Source organism: Rhinolophus sinicus, chromosome X (genome assembly GCF_036562045.2).
Source record: "Rhinolophus sinicus isolate RSC01 chromosome X, ASM3656204v1, whole genome shotgun sequence".
Taxonomy (NCBI): domain Eukaryota; kingdom Metazoa; phylum Chordata; class Mammalia; order Chiroptera; family Rhinolophidae; genus Rhinolophus; species Rhinolophus sinicus.
In genome coordinates, this window is record NC_133768.1 from 37,005,693 (window position 1) to 37,026,651 (window position 20,959).

Consider the following 20,959-nt stretch of genomic DNA (forward strand, 5'->3'; position numbering starts at 1 on the left):
TTTTCAGTTCAGCCTCAGAAAAACAAAGCAAAACAAAGAAATCTATTGACCTAATACCCGTAGGCAACCACAAACTGTTCTGGCCTAAAAATGACACACTACAACTGACTTATTTGTCCTTTCCTTTCCTTCCATACCCACAGATTCACCCACTAGCAGGTAACCTGATGCCTATAGTGTTACACATTGGGCTAGGGATGAAAAGAGAAATGCTGAGTTGTGCCTGTAGTTACTACATGATCTAATATAGGCGTATGGGTTGAATTTTAAATCTTTTCCTTCATTGCATTTATATTGCATCTAACTCTGAAGTAGAGTCCCTTTTTCTGGCAAGGCTATCACCCTTAGCTTACAGTGTTGTTTCTTTTCATCCTTGTGCTGTCTGTATGGACTTGTCATCAGGCATGCCTTCGTTCACTTGTTTTCACAATCTTAACTCCAGAGCCGTAATATTTCCAAGCATGTTGAAATCTCTATCACCTACTAAATCGTTATCCCTCTTTAGTCCCTTACTCTGTTTCTCTAGATCTCTCTTTATTTAATTCCAGACGAGTTATAATATGGCTTTGGATTTCTCTTTTTATTCTTTAATTATGCCTTATGCTGTTACTGGAAAACTTTTTAGGGTGTTTGTGATTTGTAAGGAAATAATTTAGATTAAATGGGTTGATGTCACAGTCTTTTAGGATGTGGTGAAGTCAAATTAGAACCCAGGTTTGCCTAAAGCTTCTTTATATTTTTCCTGCTATATCTTGTCGCCTTCCTCTTGGATCTTACTTGAAATGTTAACCACCCTAATTTTAACACAAGAAATGCACTTATTTTAACAATTACACAAATAATGCGTTCATTGTTTAAAAGAAAGCTTTAGGATACATATAACCATAAGAGGTAAGTAAAGACCCTGCGACCAACAGCTATGTGTTTGTTCACATCTGTATTTCTACTGCATCTAGCTTGGTGCCAGTGCTTTAATACTTAAGAAATTGTGAATCCATTAATGACCCATTAGTATTTTATCATCTAGAGGAAAATCTTTTTAAAAAACATTGATATAAATCTAGAGACTTATATTACATTTTCAGTATTTAAAAATTGAATTAAACTCTGCATCTTTCTTTAACCCAGTGTATCGTGTTAATCTTTCCATCTGAGAAACACAGGTTGTAATATTTCAGTTTTACTGAATAGCATTCTGTCATACAGCTAGAACAATTCTCTATTGGATGCATAGACTGTTTTTACTATTACCATAATCACTATATTGTCTATTGGAAAACAAAACTCAAATTATGGAAAACTGATTTGAAGCTTGGGATGGATTTTTTATTGATTGTATTAAAGGAAGCATCACACACGAAATAGTTCCTTTGCCCTTTGAGGTGGTTGAGCTCTTACTCATTTTTTGGAAGTAAGATCTCTTGTGAGAACAAATAATACATTGTATTGTGGAATAGTCTTGGAAAATCTTAATCCTTTTGTCAGATTTGGTCTCTGAGGAAGGTCAAGTGATTCAAGAGGTAACCTAGGTTCTGTTCAGGTGCAGGTCCGAGATCTGACCATGGTTTTACACCCTTGAACTCCGATATATTTGACATATATTACTATGTTTGACTGAATATGAGGCCCCCGGATTTCTAAATTGTTGGTCTTAAATATCACTGTCTGCTGGGAGGTGGGTTTGGTGGGAAGGTTGTTACAATATTTCTTTTAATGTTTAATGTTTCTTGTATTAATTGATTTTGAAATGGGATATAATTGTGACTCATACTCTTTTTTTCTCTCAGCATTATCTGCATACCAGAGGTACTACAGTTTACAGTCTGACTACTGGAAGGTTAGTGCACATTTGCATGCCTATTTCCTGTTTGCTTTTTGGGCAAGTTGCTGTTAGTTATACTCTAATGAATTTTGGTCTGTGTATTTTGTTAATTAAAAATATTACTTCTAGGGAACAGGGATTAGAAAAGGAAAAATAAGTGTTCTTTGTGCAATCTTGTATTAATCACCTTGTATTTTACTAAAAGAATTAGATTACTCTGACACAATCTGTTAGCCAAAGATGATCCTAAGTGTGAGAATTTGAAAGCAAGCAAGACCAAGGGGCAACAAAATTTCTTTGATTTTCTTAAATTGGTATCTAGGAATAAAAGAAAGCTGAAGATGGATGTATCAAGCTGTAAAGGGAAGGCTTAATGGGAAACTTGTAATGGAAATCTTTCCTGTTACAGTCTGTCTATAATTGAAGCTCTGAGGACAGCTGAACCTGACCATTTTTAAAATGACCTACCTAAATGAAGAACTGTACATGGCAATGAATCAGCTATTTTCTTAGTTTAAACAGTGCATAAAGTTACCTGGGCAGGTTACTCTTTTATACCATGTACTTTTATATATACGTTTATTGACCAGTGGGGCTTCCGTATCTGAATTGCCACTTTTTAGATGGATTTTTCTGTTGCCTAGTTTATCTTTCTTTTGATTTGTTAAAATTTTAACATATTTTGGTAAGTTTTTCTAATGTATTGAAAATGTCTTCTTTTGTCTGTGGCTTATCTTTTTTTCAGAAAGTTTATTGCAGTATAATTTACACACCAAAAATTCAGCTGTTTTAACTACACAATTCAGTGACTTTTAGTAAATTTTTAGAGTTGTACTATCATAACCCGTCTTATTTTAGGACATGTCCATCTCCCCATAATGAAACCTCATGCCCAACCGCTGGCAAATACTAATTCACTTTCTGTCGGTATGTATTTGTATTTTCAGGGTAGTTCATATAAATGGAATTATATAACATGTGGTCTTTCGTGACTGGCTTTTTTCACCTAGCGTATGTTTTAGAAGTTGATCCATTTTGTAGCATGTATTAATACTTTATTCCTTTTTACTGTGTAATAATACTCCATTGTATGGATATATCACAGTTTATTTATCCATTCATCCGTTGATGGGCGTTTTAGTTTCCATTTTTTGGCTATTGTGAATAATGCTACTATGAACATTTGTGCACATGTTTTTGTGTGGACATATGATAATATTTTTCTTTCTCTTGGGTAGATAACCAGGAATGTAATTGTTGGGTTATAGAGTAAATTTATGTGTTGTTCCTCATCTTTGGGGGAAAACACTGAGTTTTCATCATTGAATACGATATTAGCTGTAAGGTTTCTGTAGCTTTAGATTGAAGAATTTCCCTTCTGTTACTAGATTTACTTGGAGGGTTGTTTGTTTTTTTTTTTCCCTAATCATTTATAATGAATAGGTATGGCATTTGTTAAATTATTATTCTTCATCTACTGAGAGCCTATGGATTTTTTAAGTTTATTATATGGTTAATTACAGTGCTTGATTTTTCAGATATTCCTTGGGTAAGCCCCTTTTAGTCACTTATGTTGTTGGCTTCAACGTAGTAGTGTTTTGTTAAGCATTGTTGCACCTTTGTTCATGAGTGATGTTACTCTGTAGTGTTCTTCAGATTAACTTTGTCTGATTTTTTCATCAGGGTAATTTTGGCCTCATAAAATGAGCTGGGAACTGCTCTTTGCTCTGATGTGTGTGTAGGGTTGCTATTATTTCTTCCTTAAATGTTGAATAGAATTTACCAGTAAAGTCATGTCTGGGTCTAGCTAGAGTTTTCTTTGTGGAGAGGTTTTTAACTACAAATTCAATTCCGTTGTACCGGGTGTGACAATTAAGTTTGCGAACTTGTTGCAAAGATTTTGCAAACCTTTTTTGATATCAGAGGGATTATTCCTTTTGAATTTGTATCAACTGGACAGTTAACCAAGTTTACTGTTTGGAAGTGCTGAAAAGGCTGTGTGGAAAAATTAGATGACCTGAACTTTTCGCCAACAATTCATGGCTCTTGCATCACCACAATGCACCAGCTCTCACGGCACTGTCTGTGAGGGAGTTTTTAGCCAGTAAACAAATAACTGTATTGGAACACCCTCTCTACTCACCTGATCTGGTCCCCAGTGACTTCTTTCTTTACCCGAAGATAAAGGAAATATTGAAAGGAAGACGTTTTGATGACATTCAGGACATCAATGGTAATATGACAACAGCTCTGATGGCCGTTCCAGAAAAAGAGTTCCAAAATTGCTTTGAAGGGTGGACTAGGCTCTGGCATCAGTGCATAGCTTCCCAAGGGGAGTACTTTGAAGGTGACCGTAGTGATAGCCAGCAGTGAGGTATATAGCACTTTTTCTAGGATGAGTTTGTGAACTTAATTGTCCGACCTGTTCAGGGTTTGTTATTTCTTGAATCAGTTCTGTTTTGTTCTTTCAAGGAGTTTGTCTTTATTATGTAATTGTTAGTTTACGGTTTTTTCTATTAAAATCTTATTTTCCTTTTAATAACTAGAATCTAAGTGAAGTGTATACCCTCTTTCATTCCTGATACTGGTCATTTGGTCTTCTCTTTTTTCTTAATCACTCTGGCTAGAGGTTTATTAACTTCATTAACCTTTGCAAAGAATCAGATTTTTTCCCCCATGGATGTTGTTTGTTTGTTCCTTCAATATTGTTTTATATTTCATCGATTTCCTATTTCATCGATTCCCGATTGTCTTTATTATTTGCTTCTGCTTAGTTTGTGTATAATTTTCTAGTTTCCTAAGGGAAGCTTAGATTATTGATTTTCTATCTTTTTTTCTAATATAATTATTTGAAACTATATATTTCTCTTAGTATTGCTTTCGTTGTAGTCTACAAATTTTTATATTTTGTATTTTCATTATTCATTTCAAAATGTTTTCTACTTTAACTTGTGCTTTCTCTGACACCTTGGAGATCTGTAATATATTTAGCTTCCTATAGTTTGATCATAATATTTCGGTTATTTTAAATATCTCATAGTTAATGATTTCTAATTTTTATTTATACAGCATACGCTGTATGATTTCATTCTTTTGAAATGTATTGAAACTTCTTTATTGGTTCAACACTTGAACACAAACCCATGACTTGCATTTGTGGGTTGTATTGTGCTATAATAACAATTAAGTAAAAGTGGTGGGTTTTTCAAATCTCTGTGTTTTATGATTGTTTTTGTCTTTGTCATTTAATTATGCGAGTTAATTATCTCTTCCTATAATCATGGAATTGTTTTTTAGTTTTGGTATTTTTTTCTTTACTATATTTTGAAGCTCTCTTATTCGGTACATGCACATTTATGATTGCTATTTTTACCTGATGAATTGGCCCCCCTTTATTACTATGAAGTATTTTTTACCTCTGGTAATTCTTTTTGTCTTGACATGTGTTTTATCTGGTATTAATACAACCATGCCATCCTTCTTAGGCTTGTTATTTACGTGCTATCCTTTTTCTTTCAACCTATTGTTATCTTTTTATAAGTCTTCAGATTTTGTAGATAGCTTATAAATGGGTCTTGCTTTTTACCCAGTCTGAAAATCTCTGCTTTTTACTTGCATTGTTGTAAACTATTACATTACTTGTAACTATTTACAGTTAATATAATCATTCATATGGTTGGGTTTGCATCTTTCATTTGACTTTCTTCCTTTATGTTTGTCCCCTTCATTTCTTGGTCTTATTTTTCTCCTTACCTGACCCCTCTCTTTTGATATTTGAATCTATTTTACAATTCACTTTACTTTTCCTATTGGCCTTTTCAGCTGTTCTTTGATTTTTTGTTCAGTGGTGGTTCTAGGGATTCTAGTATACACCTTTAATTTTTCACCGTCAAGTCTGTTAATATTGTGCCAATTCACATAAAATATAAAAAGTTTGCAACCATATAGGTCTGTATCTTACCCACCCATGTCCTTTATATGATACCGAAGGAGGAATGTGTCTCTTGTGAGTCCCCAACTGATGTAGGGGGCTTTGGAGTGAGTGAGGGCTGGGATCATGTCTCGTGAGACTGCAGAATGGAAACACGGACCCAGGATAGGCAAAGAGTTTTTAAAAGAGGATAGTTTATTGAAAGCAAAGGGTCAGAGCTCCTGAGTGGGAGGGGGTCTTGAATGGGGGTGTCCAGTGACTGAGGCAAAAGCTCTTACTTTTATAACTTCCCCTTGCCTGCTTAGGGAAGGGGAGCTGGGGCTTTTTAATACCTTTTAATGAAATTTGTCTACCAGGTTTTGTTCTGCTTGCCCATCCTGAAGGAATTAGCAAAATAACCCACTTTTATCTATCAGATCTGCTTTGTTTGTTAGGCCAAAAGGAATTTTAAGATTAACCTCGAGGCCTTGTTTCATTTTGTCCTGGAGCAAAGGAGTGATTTCAAAACCTAGAGTTTCAGGATATGGCTGTCTTTTGTTTATTCCACCAGGGACCTCCCTGTCTACCTAAGGACATGCTAACTAACCTGTTTCAATACTTGTTATATGTATTAGATCTACATTATTAACTCCAAGATGTTATTTTGCTTTGGACAGGCCTGTATATTGCAGTGTAATAGTAATTGTTTATATTTACCCATTTCCTTACCATTTCTGATGCTCTTCATTACTTTCTGTAATCGTTTCCATGTACTATCATTTTCTTTTAGGCCAAAGAACTTTATCTAGCATTTCTTATAGTAAAAGTCTGGTGGGGATGAATCTCTTTTACCTGAAAATATTTTTTTGACTTCATTTTTAAGGGTATTTTTTCCGGATAGAGAATTATGGGTATGCTAAGACAGAGGGATTGTAATGGTCTCACTAAATTTTTTATTTTGACATTTGGTTCTCCAGTATAATTTGATTTAACGAATGTAATTTAGCTTGGGACTTTTTGAAAGCTTTTTTTTCTTTTTGCCTCTTAATGATTCTGCTTCCTATACATTTACTATGCAGACCAGTTTTAATGTTTCTATTTACTTGGTCCCAGTGCTGGCCCTGTGACTTGAGAGAGGTTTTGCATCTGTATAGGATCCATTCCGGGCTCCAACTTAAATCTACATAACGTATGCAAAGGTTGTGATAAACAGATTAACTGTACCTTCCCCCACCCCAACAGACAAAGTCAATAGAAAATTCCACTACTGGCCTAAGCAATTTACATCCTCGTTAGAAAATATAAAACTTGAGACCAAACAAAGACGCGACGTGGTACGTTTCCAGCAGATTCTGTCCATCGGACTCTTCTCTTACTTTAATAAACCTTCTATATTTCTGCCTAACTAGTGAATTCCTCCACGACCCTCAAGCGAGCAGCTACAACAGAGTTCACTTGCCTTATTTTTTTTAAGTGAAGTTCTCTCTTTTTGCCCCTCCAGATTTTCTGATGACAAATTAGCTCTAAATTGAACTACTGTTCTGTATACAATGTATTGCTTGCTCCTTTCAAGAGTTTCTTTTTATCTTACCTTTAGCTTCCTATAGTTTGATCATGATATATGTCTACGTGGTTGTCTTCATATTTATCCCATTTGAGCATCTTGAACCTGCAATAAATTTGGGGAATTTTTGTCATTATTTCCTCAAAGTAATTTTTGTGTTCATTCTCTGTTCTCTCCTTCTGGGGATCCAATTCCACGTAAGTTAGATAATTTGTTTTTATATAAATGTCCTTGAGGGGCTTTTTGTTTTTTCTTTTTCTCGTCAGTCTTTACATTGAATAATTTGCTTGTCTGTTTTGAAATTCATTTTCTCTTTCCTTTATCATCTTAATTTAGTTATTCAGTCCATTGAATTTTATTTTAGATACTATATTTTTCAGTTTTTGCTTTTCCATTGGGTTCTTTTTTATTATTTCTCTGTTGAGGTTTCCTGTCTTTTTAATATTCATGAGCACTTTTTGTTTTATTTAGTTGCTGATAATTAAAATAGCCACTGTAAAATCCTTGTCTGTCATTTCTAGGATCTTTGTCATTCTGGGTTTGATTTCAATTTTTCTTTTTTCTATAGAATGTGTTCTATTTTCCAGGATCTATGTATGTTGTGTAATTTTGTGTTGGGTACTGGATATTATGAAAATTATGCTAACTCTTGATTCTGTTATTTTTTTCTAGTGAGTGTTTTTTTTCCTCTTTATCTCAGGCAGTTATCTTTGTTGGCTTTGAACTGCAAACTCCGTTTTCTTGGGTGGCAGCTTAAGTATCAGTTTAGATCTTTTGTCTTTAACTTAGTTGTTTTGAGGCTAACTTGCATAGAGGAGTCAGCCAGACATGTGGAGAGACAGAATGTAGGGTTCCCCTCTCTGGCTCTTTCCCTTCTCGGATTTCCCTTGATTCAGTGGGATTTGATTTCTTATAGTTTCAGTCTTCTGCTTTTCAGAATCTTCAGAACGACTTGATTTTTCTACCAGTAACCCACTGTCATGCGTACTATGCCTGGCATCAAGTTAATAGTTGTGAAAATGGGAATTCACTCCATACAACTTTTCTTCTCCAAGTTTGGCCTTCTTTATAAGTTTCCTATTGCTGCTTTAACAAATTACCACACATTTAGTGGGTAAAACAACACATATTTAATTATCTCAGAGTTTTGGAAGCCAGAGTCCAAAATGAGTCTTATGGTGTTAAAATCAAGTTGTCTCAATAGGGCTGATTCCATTTGGAGGCTCAATTGAGGAATCGGTTTTCTTGTCTGTTCAGCTTCTAAAGCCTGCCTATATTCCTTTGGATCATGGCCCCATGTCACATTACCTTTTGTCCCCACATTGCATTCTTTGACCTTTGACTTTCTTGCCTCCCTCTTATTAAGGATACTTGTGATTGCTTCTGGCCTACCTGGATAATCCAGGATAACACTCTCATCTCATGATCCTTAATTTAATCACAACTACAAAGTGTCTTTTGCCGTGTCAGATAAATATTCTCAGTTTTAGGGGTTAGTATATGGACATCTTCAGGGCCATTATTCAGATTACCATATCGTCCCACCAGAATCTGCCTATTTCTGTTTACTACCCCCAACCCCAATTAAACAATTGACAATATTATCTTCAGGTATAGAGCACCATAGTTGGATATTTATATAACTCACAAAGTGATTCCCCTGATAAATGTATCTACCTGGCATCATACATAGTACAGTATTATAGATTATATTCTTGTAAAGACTTCTGTCAATTCAAGTCAGGGTTTTTATACCCAAAGTGTTTTGGTGGCTGATTTGTGATAAACTTTAAAATTCAGAAGTCAATTAGGGATCATTGATTTGTAATATGTAATGAAATCTGTCTCTGTTTAACATTTGAAAATTAAATGTTTATTATGTAATTAAAAGTTTTCTTGAGAGACCATACTTTTTCTTACCTAGTTTAGTATAAATGACAGCCATTTTGAAATGGTGAAAATTTGCCAATTCTCTCATGACTATAAACACCTTACTAATACTAGCATAGAAGAACAAAAACTTCACAGTTTATTCTGTATACCATGTAGAAATGGCACAAGAATTAAGAAACAGTGTAGGGGAGGAAAACCTTTCCTCTGATCTTTTAGGTTCTGTGACTGGGGCCTGTGAATTACACTTACAACAGACAGATTAACATATTAAAAAAAAACTATTTACACATGTAATGCCTAAACTTTCAGGAGAACTCAGTAACTCAAGGGTGGTTAGAATTTGGGGTTATATACTGATTTAGTAGGTGATGGAGAGCAGGAGACAGGGCACTTAGGGGAAAACAAATGATTTTGGAAGGATAAGTGGGCTCTTAAGGGACTAGATGGGAGATATGATAGTCTTGGGACAATGTCTGTTAGAGTTGCTCCTTGGAGAGGGGTTGTGTGACAGTTGAGTTCTTTGGGAAGCTCTGCTTTTAGCATATAAGGGATTTCAGCAATTAAAATCTGTCAGCTCAAAGTAATTCTTATGCCAAAGTAGCGTATTTTGGGGTATCATGTCTTGATCCCCTTCAACAACAATGACAACAAAATCTAAATTCAGTTACGAATCAGATAAGTTTAGAAATTGCTGTTGCGGTTTATGGTATAAAGTAAAAAGGTAGGAATAAAAAATTGTATGTTATCTGTTAATGCTATGTATTTCCATATACAAGTAGAAGACTGTAAGGATATGCACTGTATGTTTAAATGTGAAGAAGTCCTGGTGCTTTCTGATTACTTTTATCATGTGTAATTTATTAAACAATTTGCAATACACTTTTATAATAGTTCCCCTTATCTATAGGGGATACTTTCCAAGATCCCCTGGGGATGTCTGAAACCATGGATAGTACCAAACCCCTTATATACTATTTTTTTCCTGTATGTACATACCTATGATAAAGTTTAATTTATAAATTAAGCACAATAAGAGATTAACAATAATAACTAATAACAAAATAGGACAATTATACTGTAACAGTTATGTGAATGTGGTCACTCAAAATATCTTATTGTACTGTACTCACCTTTTCTCTTAAAGGAAGCACTTTGTAGCTTTTCTGGCATATCTGAATTTGCAGCATCACTACTCTTGCACTTTGGGGCCATTATTAAGTAAATACGGGTGACTTGAACATAAGCACTGATAAGCCAGACAGCTGATCTGATAAGCTAGACAGCTACTAAGTGACTAACACAGGGAGCATATACAACATGGATGCATTGGACAAAGGGATGATTCAGGTCTTGGGTGGGATGGAGCGAAATTTCATCATGCTGTTCAGAACGGCACGTAATTTAAAATCTATGAATTATTTATTTCTGGAATTTCCCATTTAATATTTTTGGACTGTGGTTGACCTTAGGTAACTGAAACCACAGAAAGCGAAACCACAGATAAGGGAGGACTACTGTACTTCAAGAAATCAGAGCTTGTGGAGGAGATTAATTTGCTTATGTTTTGGTATGCTAAATTTAGACAATTCATGTCCTTAAAGCCGACTCACCAAAGAAGTTTGTTTTACTCCTTGATTCAATACATGCTAGAAGATTGTAATGGTGTATTTCTTACCAGCGATGAAAATTGTGATCTTCTTTCCTAATGGGGGCTTATTAGCAAGGTTTTCTTTAGCCAGTTTAGCTCCCATATGGTTAGCAAGGTTTTCTTTAGCCAGTTTAGCTCCCATATGGTTTTAATTTTTTTGTTAATGTTGCACTGATGTGGGATTGGGGTTAATGTTGGGTAGGGGAGAGATTTTATGGAGATAATTATTATAATGGAAAAAACTCAAGATTCTTCTAATTCAAATTCACGTTTTGAATTTAGAAATATATCAAGTATTTAAATATACCAGTCTTGAAGCTATAAAACATGCGAATATTTAGAACTTTAAGGGAAGCTAGAACTTTATATTTCAACAAGCATGATGTTTAACCTGGAATTCCCCCCCCCCCCCCTCCAGAAAGGCAGAGACCGAGAGAATGAGATCTTTTAAAGAATATGTAGGAAAAGTTAAAAAGCAGTATATTTGAGAATAAGGCTTAGATTCTTTTTAAAGTTTGCAATTTTAGAAGCAGAACACATCTTAGAAATCATTATTTAATCTACTTTATGGACTGGACATTCTGTGTTCAGGTGATTGAGGAAGCCCGCTGGTCAGCACAAACTGGTCGATGAACTGGTGCAATCTGTGTTCCTCTGATTTTTCAGTGAATTTTTCTGTTAAACTACTTATGTCAGTCACTAACTGGCTGTTTTACGTTCATTGACAAGGGCTTTGTTGTCAATAAAGGGATAAGTAAGACAGTTACTACTTTCAACTTGCCCACATTCTTGTGAAGGAGACACAAATAAGCATATGAGGTTGGACAATTAAATTCGGGAACTTGTTGCAACGATGTTGCTAACCTTTTTTTTTTTGATATCAGAGGGATTATTCATTTTGAATTTGTACCAGCTGGACAGAACAGTTAATCAAGTTCACTATTTGGAAGTGCTGAAAAGGCTGCATGAAAAAATTAAACAACCTGAACTTTTCACCAACAATTCATGGCTCTTGCATCACAACAGTGCACCAGCTCACAGGGCACTGTCTGTGAGGGAGTTTTTATCCAGTAAACAAATAACTGTATTGGAACACCCTCCCTACTCACCTGATCTGGCCCCCAGTGACTTATTTCTTTACCCAAAGATAAAGGAAATATTGAAAGGAAGACGTTTTGATGACATTCAGGACATCAATGGTAATATGACAACAGCTCTGATGGCCATTCCAGAAAAAGAGTTCCAAAATTGCTTTGAAGGGTGGACTAGGCCCTGGCGTCTATGCATAGCTTCCCAAGGGGCGTACTTCGAAGGTGACCATAGTGATTGTTCAGCAGTGAGGTATGTAGCACTTTTTCTAGGATGAGTTCGTGAACTTAATTGTCCGACCTCGTAAGTTTTTGGTGACTGATGTATTGGAGGTGTTGAGGGCTTATGAGGGAGGCAGAAGTGTGTGTCTTTGTGTAAAGGGTATGGGAGTCTTAGTGGGGATTAAGAAAGACTCCACAGAGCAGTTGAAACTTGAGGGAAGGGTTAATGAGAGTTTTCCAGAAAGGAGACCTGGAAAGGCATTCCAAAAAGGGAACTGAGTCAGCATAAGAAAGTTCAAATAGGTTGTTTAGAGAGCTCCCAAGTTCTTGGTCTGGAGCAGAGGTCCAAAAACTTTATCTTAAAGAGGTGAAATAGTAACTTTTTAGGCTTTGTGGGCCAAGAGGCAAAATCAGCTATTCATATTATGTATGTACTTAGCTAATCATTTACAATGTAACCATTATAAAATATAAAAGTCCTTTTAGCTTCTGGCCCTTAAAGAAAAAAATTGGCTAGTTTGTGGACTCCTGTTTTAGAGCCTGGGTTATTGTTGGGGCCCTCAAAGTGGGAGAAAGGAAAGCAAGGGCCAGATAGATGGTAAATGGATTTGCAACAGTTAGCACAGATCTGGAGGCTTAGATTTGTCTTAATATTTGTTCAGTATCTAGTCAAATTCTATAGTGCTGGAAATCACAGTCATAAACTTAAATAAATAAATCACAGTGACTTCCAGGGATATTTTGGAATTGCATTGACTTTGAATATTTATTTAAACTCCATAAAGTTCTTGTGCATATTATAATGTATTTTATATCTTGAAATTTTATTGATATTATAAATGTTTCATTTTTTATCTTTGCTGGTATATAGAACTGGATTTCACTTTTATATGTTAAGTTAAATTCGTCAAGCAACTTCACTAATTTACTAACTTGGCTAATTTGAGTATGTCACTTTCGATTTTATGTGTAGACTACCCAACCTTTGTAATTAATTATAATTTTGTTTGTTCATTTCCAATTTTTGTGAATTTTTCGCCTATGTGGTAACTTGGATGCCAACACAGTATTAATTGAAAGATGTGATATAGTACCTTTGTCTTGTTTCCTTCTTAAAAGGAATATTTTAAATATTTTTTTACCATTAAGTATGATTACTTAAAGTTTTGTGTGTTTCTTTTGTGTGTGTGTGTGTGTGTGTGTGTGTGTGTGTGTGTGTGTGTGGTAAATAGCAAACTAAGAACAGAAAGGAACTTCCTTACTCTAATGAAAGCCAACTTTTAAAAATTTCAATTTAGAAGTCAACATTTTTCATGCAAAAAGCATTGTATACAAATGCCTTTTCTGCATCCACTGAGATAGTTTTGTACTTTTTCTCCTTAAATCAATCTTGTATTTCTGAGGTAAGTTCAAATCGGTGTCAAGTTTTTATTATTGTTAGATATTTCTGGATTGGTAGTATCTTTGCATCTTTCTTCATAATTGCAATTGGCCTATATTTTTCCTTTTTTGAGTTGTCTTTATCTAATGACTTGGAGGTGGTTCTACATTCCAAGCAGTTGGTCAGAGGAAGAGGAAGCAGAGTGCAACAGTCTTTTCCTTTGAGGGAATCATGAGATTTTACATACCCCTTTACACACATTTCAGGGGCCAGAACTTAGTGATATGAGCACTCCTAGCTGCAAGGGAGGCTGAGAAATGTATTTTGTCTGATCATGGTAATAGTCTAGAAAACAGTAAGGGAAGTTATACATGTTGCAAAATAGACTGCACTAGTAATACAAAATAATATATGTTATTGGTAAATAAGGGAATTAATGTCTGTGTGACACGAATGTCTTACTGTTTCACTTAATTTTTTTTTTTAGTTAATGGGAGGGTAATTATAAACTTCAGTAGGAAAGGGAAAAGCTTGGCTGCTGAACTGGCACAAGGAGTCCTGTGGTCTAGATTTTAAGAAAATTCAACATTGAGTACTGACATCCAGGGTTCCTACTCAGAGAAAGTTACACCCCTAGTCTTGTACAGCTCTCAGTTATTTTCATTGTCTCAGCACCTGCCAGCCCCCCTCTAATGAAAAGGTTGCCAGCATTCCATCTTCATTGTTTGTTCGTTTTTAATGTCATCCATGGCAAACTCACCATGATGAGTTTCCTACTTCAGTGGTTCAGCATACCTCCAGGTAACAGTTGCTGATTTTGAAATCTGGTTGTAATGCTGCTTAGGTTTTGAGTAGTCTTGACCATAAATCTCTTATTTCTAAGTCCTCTTATTTTTCATATGTAATTTTTTTTTACAGCATGTGACACTCATCAGTAATTTTATGTATCATGCTATATCCATTAAGCAGTTACTATGTGCTAGATAATTTTCTTGGTAGTGTTAGATACATTGCCTCCTTTATTTTTCTCAAAAATTCCAAGTGCCAGGTAGTATTTTCAGTATTTTACATGTATGATCTTATTCCCCAAGGCAACCCTCTGAAGTTGAGACTCAGTTAACTTGTTTCATGAGTGTTAATAGACAGTAAGTGACAAGGCTGGAATTCTAAACCAAGTCTGATTTAATGATCACTATGCAGTACCCCTAATAGGTTTTAGAAGCAGAACTTCTGCTGTATTTGGGCCTGATGGACATAATGAGCTTTAGTAACCTCAGGTGTCCAAAAGGTAATTCAGACATTAGGAAGTGATTCAGTATAAATTGAATCAGCAAAGTATTAAATTCTTTGATGAAACATGTATAACAGGTTATTTAAGGCTATAAGAGATGGGTTTATTCAGCAGCAAACCTCTCCTCAATAACTTTTGTATGCCAATTACTTTGTCATAGGGATCAAAATGTGACTTGGGTTCTCTCTCTACAGTTTATAGAATTGTATTCTAGTTGTAGAGGTAAATAGCATAACTGTAATAGACATGGAGACTCGTTTGGAAACATGTGTCAGAAACCTAACTCTCTTTGGGCTTGGGAATGTGTCGGATAATACTCCTGGAAGGAAGAAGTAAGAGATGTGTTAACGGATGGATAGTAATTTGCCAGATTGAGAAGTGAGTTAAGTGAGTTAAAGAAATGACGACATGAGCTTTTTCAGCAGAGGAAACAAACATGTTTAAAATCACAGAAATGTGTAAGAGCATATTTTATTCGTAGATGTGCATGTTATTTGTCCTGCTTGAAGTGATGGCTATGAGATTGGAAAAATTGAGAAAGAGTCATAAAATGAAGACTCTTAAAGTCAGGGTAGGTTGTAGGCATTCTTCAGACGAGTTTAAAATAGTGTCATGTTTGAGTTTTTGAAAGCTCATTGGCAGTGATGTGGAAGGTAGATTGAAAGGAGGAAGTGGAAGGGGAGGTTAGAATTTGGGAGATAAATTACAAAACTGTTGAAACAGGTCAGGCAGAGAAAGTTGAGATCTTAAATTACCTACAGAAAGGCAGTAGAAATAGAAAGGGGATGGATTAAAAGGTTTTTAGATTGTAAAACAAGCTTTGTGAGTTGAATGAATGTGGCTTTTTGGTGGAAAGGAGGTGAGAGAAGGAAAGGAGGACTACTTTTTGTCTTAAGTGGTGACATTGTTACTACTATCTAAAATCTTCAGTACCATTAAAGAATCATTAGAGCATCAGACTCTCTCCCATTCAGTGTAAGATTCATAGTTTCAGGTATTTGTAGTGTATGCAACAGATTGAGGTAACCAACATTCATTCCTGGAGCTCTGGAATGCCTTTATTCACACACCCGTTACTTTGGTCCCCAATAGGATGAACAGAAAAATTTTTTCTCCACTGTGTATCACTGGCTATGTGGAATTAGTGTCAGAGAAGAATAAGGTTAAGAAATTTGATAATTTTTTAATAGTTTGGCTTGATTTTATTTTTTAATGATATCCCTGTATAAGAATATGATTGTCTTCAAAAGTGATTACTAGAGTATGGGATACACTATAATGAAGTTGCTGTTCTACCCAAAGATTGGCAACATTATATAATATCTTGGTAATCTTATAATTTAGAACCTAATTAGTTACTCTAAGAGACTATCTTTGGCTTTGATATTGTCTAATAAAAGTTTTAGAAGCCTGAATATTACTTTTACTAATCTCTTTTATGAATCTCACCCTCTCTGTCTGGGAAACAGCCTTCTTACTGTTGCATACTTGTAGGCTACTAGGTCTAAATTTTCCTCAAAAAATCCAAACCTTGGGAAATAGAAAATAGCTGTGACCTCACAGGGGTGGTGGGAGTGGGGCAGTGTTCTGATTTGAAATTTACTGGCATTCTACTGTCTTTAAAGCATATTTTCCGTTAAAGTTATGATATGTTCATGACTGTCACTTATTTCCTGCCCAGTCTAATTTTTACACAAGGTTTATTGCTCGTTACTGTTGGGAGGAAATACATTTTTCCCTGGCAACTTGGGCCCAGTGATTGGGGACCTGCAAATTAACTGACAATAGATGAACAAGAGAAAAGACAAAAGTTTGTTTACACTTGTATGCTGGTGTTGCTTAGTAATGAGTGACTCCCTCAGTAGCCAGAGATAAAGGTTTATGTATAAACCTAACGAAATGGGGATGGGGGTGGGGGCTAGTGGTCGTGGTGGTGGTGGTGGTGGTGGTGGTGGTGGTGGTGGTGGTGGTGGTGTGGTGGTGGTGTTAGGGCTTCGTTGGGAAAGTATGAAGGTTCTTTAGAACTTAACAAAATGGAGTGGGTCTGGTTAGGGCTTCATTGAGAAGGTAGGGAAAGTTCTGTTGGACTTTCTGATGCTGATGGGTAGCTGAATTCATACTTCCCAGTGCTAAGGTCAGTGTTTTCGCAATCAGTAAACTCCCATGGAGGGGAGTTATTGGCAGCTGTATTTTTAGGATGCTGCTCTTAAGTTTAGATAAAGTTTATTTCTGTGGCTGCTGATTGTTTAGATGTCTTCAGTTTAAAGTAATTTTCATACCACTTTGGTGGACTATTAATCCCTTCATCACTGGTGAACATGACATACTAAAAGGAGGAAGAGGAGGAAAGGAAACATTTAGGCAAAGAAAGCAAAAGCTTTCCTAGAAACCCCATGGTAGAAATATGCTTGTCTCACTGGCTAGAACTGTGTCACGTTGCCAACTTTGTCTCACTAAGAGTAGCCAGGATAAAGGGGATTGGTTAACCACAGTACCTTCAATGGTATTTCATAGACAGATTTAAGAAAATTGGCAGGGGGAGGCTCTAAATGAGGTTGCCAACTTTTTTATTTCAACTGTGTTGTTCTAAGTTAGCTCACTGTTTTTGTATAATTTAGTTTATCACTCTTGTTTTCCAGTCCACTTTTACATAGGTATATTTTCATGAAAATAGAAGAACTCTCAGTGCCCTTTCCATCAATTTGGAAATAGTCTGGGGAAACAGAGAAGCTGAGGAACAGCTGGAAAGCACAAGGCTTGTAGTGTCTTAACTCCAGGGGACTGCAGACTGCTCCCCTCTTACATCTGGGGTTGTACAGCCTAGAGCTCTGATTATGGAACATAGAACATTCAGGAGTTATTCAGCTATGTTGGGGATCAGTGAAATCACTACTATAAACTCAGGTATTGTTACCGGGTTGTAGTAATATTCCTTGTCTCTTTGTCTTCTTGAGGGAAAGAAATCTGTCGAGTGAGAAGACAGCGTTTCGTGCAGGTAAAGGATAGTAAAAAGTTTATTAGTAAAGGCAGATACACTCCAAGATGTGGAGTGGACCAATCCCAAGAGGGGGAAAGGCCTCTCCTAACATTGTATGAAGGCTTTTATTTCTATAGGTAGAATTGCCTCTTCCTCTTCCTTCTCCTTATTTCTTCCCCTCCTGCTGAGGAGCCCATTTGGATTCTCAAGTCAGTTCCTGGTAATTTTTTTTTTTAGGATTTGTTGAGCGCTCACTAAAATGGTCCTGATAAGTAGGATGTTTACTCTAATAAGCGGGATGTCTTACTTCTCTGGCTTCTAACAGCATATTCCTTAGATTTAGGCGTATGTGTAAGCCCGGAATCCTGCTGGGCTAGTAAGGCATTGGTGCCCTAAGTGAGGGCAGCTGCAAGGGGTCTTGACCAAGTAGGAGCTGCAGCAGGGGGCTTTCTAACCAGAGCTACGTCGCTCTTTCTGCTCATTTCTATCTACCTACCTACCCTGTCAGGATTGGTGAACTGCTAACTTAATGAACCACATCCTGGACAATAATTTTGCTATAGACACAGTACTTCAATATAAATTGATAGTAGTAATTTCATCAAGTTACACTTTTTTAATTTGGGGTTGTGATGGGTACTGTAATACAGTTAGGTCAGAGGTTGGCAAACTTCTTTTGTAAAAGGGCAGATAGTAAATACTTCAGGCTTTGTAAGCCTAAATAGTCTCTCTGTTCCAACTACGCAACTCTGCTGTTGGAGCAGGAAGCAGCCATAGACAATGAGTAAATGAGTGGGTGTAGCTGTTCCAGTAAAACTTTATTTTGAAAAACAGGTGGCTGGTTGGATTTGGCCCATGTGTGTGCCATAGTTTGCTGGCTCCTGATGTAGATACTATAACCTCTAAGGATTTGGACTGAAGCAGGAGTATATTTTATAAATAGTACATTTCCAGAAAGTTACTCCCCTAACTCCTCACAGTAGGTTGAAGAATGACTGCATCACATTTAAAATCATTTTCATATCAGGACCTTTGCTTTGGTTATCCTTTTGCATAAACCCATGTTTCTCAATGGGGATGCTATTGGCATTCATATCCTCAGGTCACTATTTTCAAGGACCTGTGATTTAGAACCCTTGGCTGAGATGGCTTGTTTTTCCTTCCTAGCCATCCTTGAGATATAGTACCCAAGTAATAACTCTTTTCCTAGTCCTTATTATACTTCATTAACTCTTAAACGGTTGTAGCTTGGAACATATTATTATGCACTGTAAACTTAAGACACATCCAAACCTGTAGAGCATTTTTTGTGTGTTTATTTGAGCCAAACTGACGACAATTGCCAGGAAGCAAAATCTCAATGGATTGAAAGAAAATACTCTGGAGAATGGCAGTTTTGCAGCTTATTTTATACACATTACGATCAAAGGAATAAATGTAAGGAGGGTGGTTACATGAAATTCATTGGTGGTAGATTAAGGAGGCAGGAGAAAGAAAAGCAGGGAATCTCTAGGATTGGATTAAAAGGCAAAATAAACACATACTTCTTTTACATTCGTGGGTACAGGATAGTTAATAACATTTATAGCACATAGAGTTGAGCTCTGAGGGGTCAGGAAAAGAAGATTACACTGACATTTCAAAGGCATGTTATCTTAGGTGCAAAAAGACAATACACAGTTTCACTTAAAGTAAAAAATGACCTTTGTCAAGGAAGCTATAGGCTTAGGACATGATGACTACGTGCCATGACCCACTTTTATATGGAATTTTTGTGTTCAGACCATCCTATGTGGTTACTTTTGATCTCTGAGTTTGTAAAGCCCACCATACAGGCCTCCCCCGGACTTGTCAGGTTTGGTATGTGGCCCCTTTTTTGTCCACAGCACTTAATTTCATAATCTTTTGTCATTAGATTATAAATTCATTGAGGGTAGGAATTTTTGTCTGTTTTGTTCACTACTGTCTTCCCAGTGCTGATAACTCTGCTGTGACTCATAATAGGTGCTCAATAAATGTTTGAATTACATTGCTTATACTGTTAATGGAAAAATGAAACTTAACTACTGTGTTTCCCCGAAAATAAGACCTAGCCGATTGATCAACTATAATGCATCTTTTGGAGTAAAAATTAGTATAAGACCAAGTCTTATGTTGCGTTACGTTACGTTATGTTGTTATATAAGACCCAGTCTTACATTATAGTAAAATAAGTCTTATATTAATTTTTGCTCCAAAAGACACATTGGAGCTAATTATCCGGCTAGGTCTTACTTTCGGGGAAACACGGTACTTGCCAAGATTTATAAACTTCTGGTTAATAGGGAGCATGCCTCATACTAATACTTTGTCACTTAGGGAACTGAGCTTAATAACTGAGCTTAAATATTTGGTGATTTCACTTTACTATGGATGAAAAAGGGGCTTCATACTAAACCTGACAAGCTCAGGGAAAGGCCAGCATGGCAGGCCCTACAAAGTCAGAGACCGAAAGTAACCACATAGGACGGTCTGAGCATAAAACTTCCTAACTAAAAGTGGGTTATGGCTGGTAGTCACCATCCTTGGCCTGTAGCTATTTTCACAAAGGTCAGTCTTTACCCTAAGTGATCCTGTCATCTTTTTGTATCTGAAATAACCTACCCTTGGAATGTCAGAGTAATCCCTTTTTCTGGACCCCTCAGGGCACAACACACAGAGCACCAGAACCCCTCATTGTTATCTTGTTTTCCAAATACCATCTCTATGTGCTGTAAATGTTAATAATTAACTGTCCTGTGTCCACCAATGTAAAGAAGCATGTGTCTCTCCATTTTACTTTTTATCCAATCCCAGAGATTTCCCCTCTTTGCTTTCTCCCACCCACTTAATCTACCACCAGTGGACTTCATGTAACCCTCCTTACATTTACTCCTTTGATTGTAACGTATAAAATAAGCTGCAAAACTGCCATTCTCCAGAGCATTTTCTTAATCCGTTGAGATTTTGCTTCCTGGCAGTTGTGGTCAGTTTGGCTCATATAAACTCATTCAAGTTCTCTACAGGTTGGGCATTACTAAACCTTGGGGGAATGTGCTACGTGGAAGGCACTGTGCTAGGTGATTACAGATACACAGACGCTTAGCACTCCTGCCTTTATGACATTTTTTGTGTGATGTTATTT

At 36.3% G+C, this 20,959-nt stretch overlaps 1 protein-coding gene across 11 annotated transcripts in view; it reads left to right on the plus strand.

The window, feature by feature from the left end:
* The window catches only part of KDM6A (lysine demethylase 6A), a 197,577-nt gene that overhangs the window by 68,621 nt on the left and 107,997 nt on the right, over positions 1-20,959 (plus strand). For 9 of the 11 annotated variants that reach the window (XR_012493466.1, XM_019717929.2, XM_019717926.2 and 6 more), the window contains exon 4: positions 1,788-1,837. The exons of the other annotated variants lie outside the window; for them this stretch is intronic. Coding sequence is in view for 8 of the 9 variants with exons in the window: in XM_019717929.2 (XP_019573488.2) it covers positions 1,788-1,837 (50 nt within the window). In the remaining variant the exon portion in view is untranslated. The remainder of the gene's footprint in view (positions 1-1,787; positions 1,838-20,959) is intronic. 11 annotated transcript variants of the gene reach the window in all.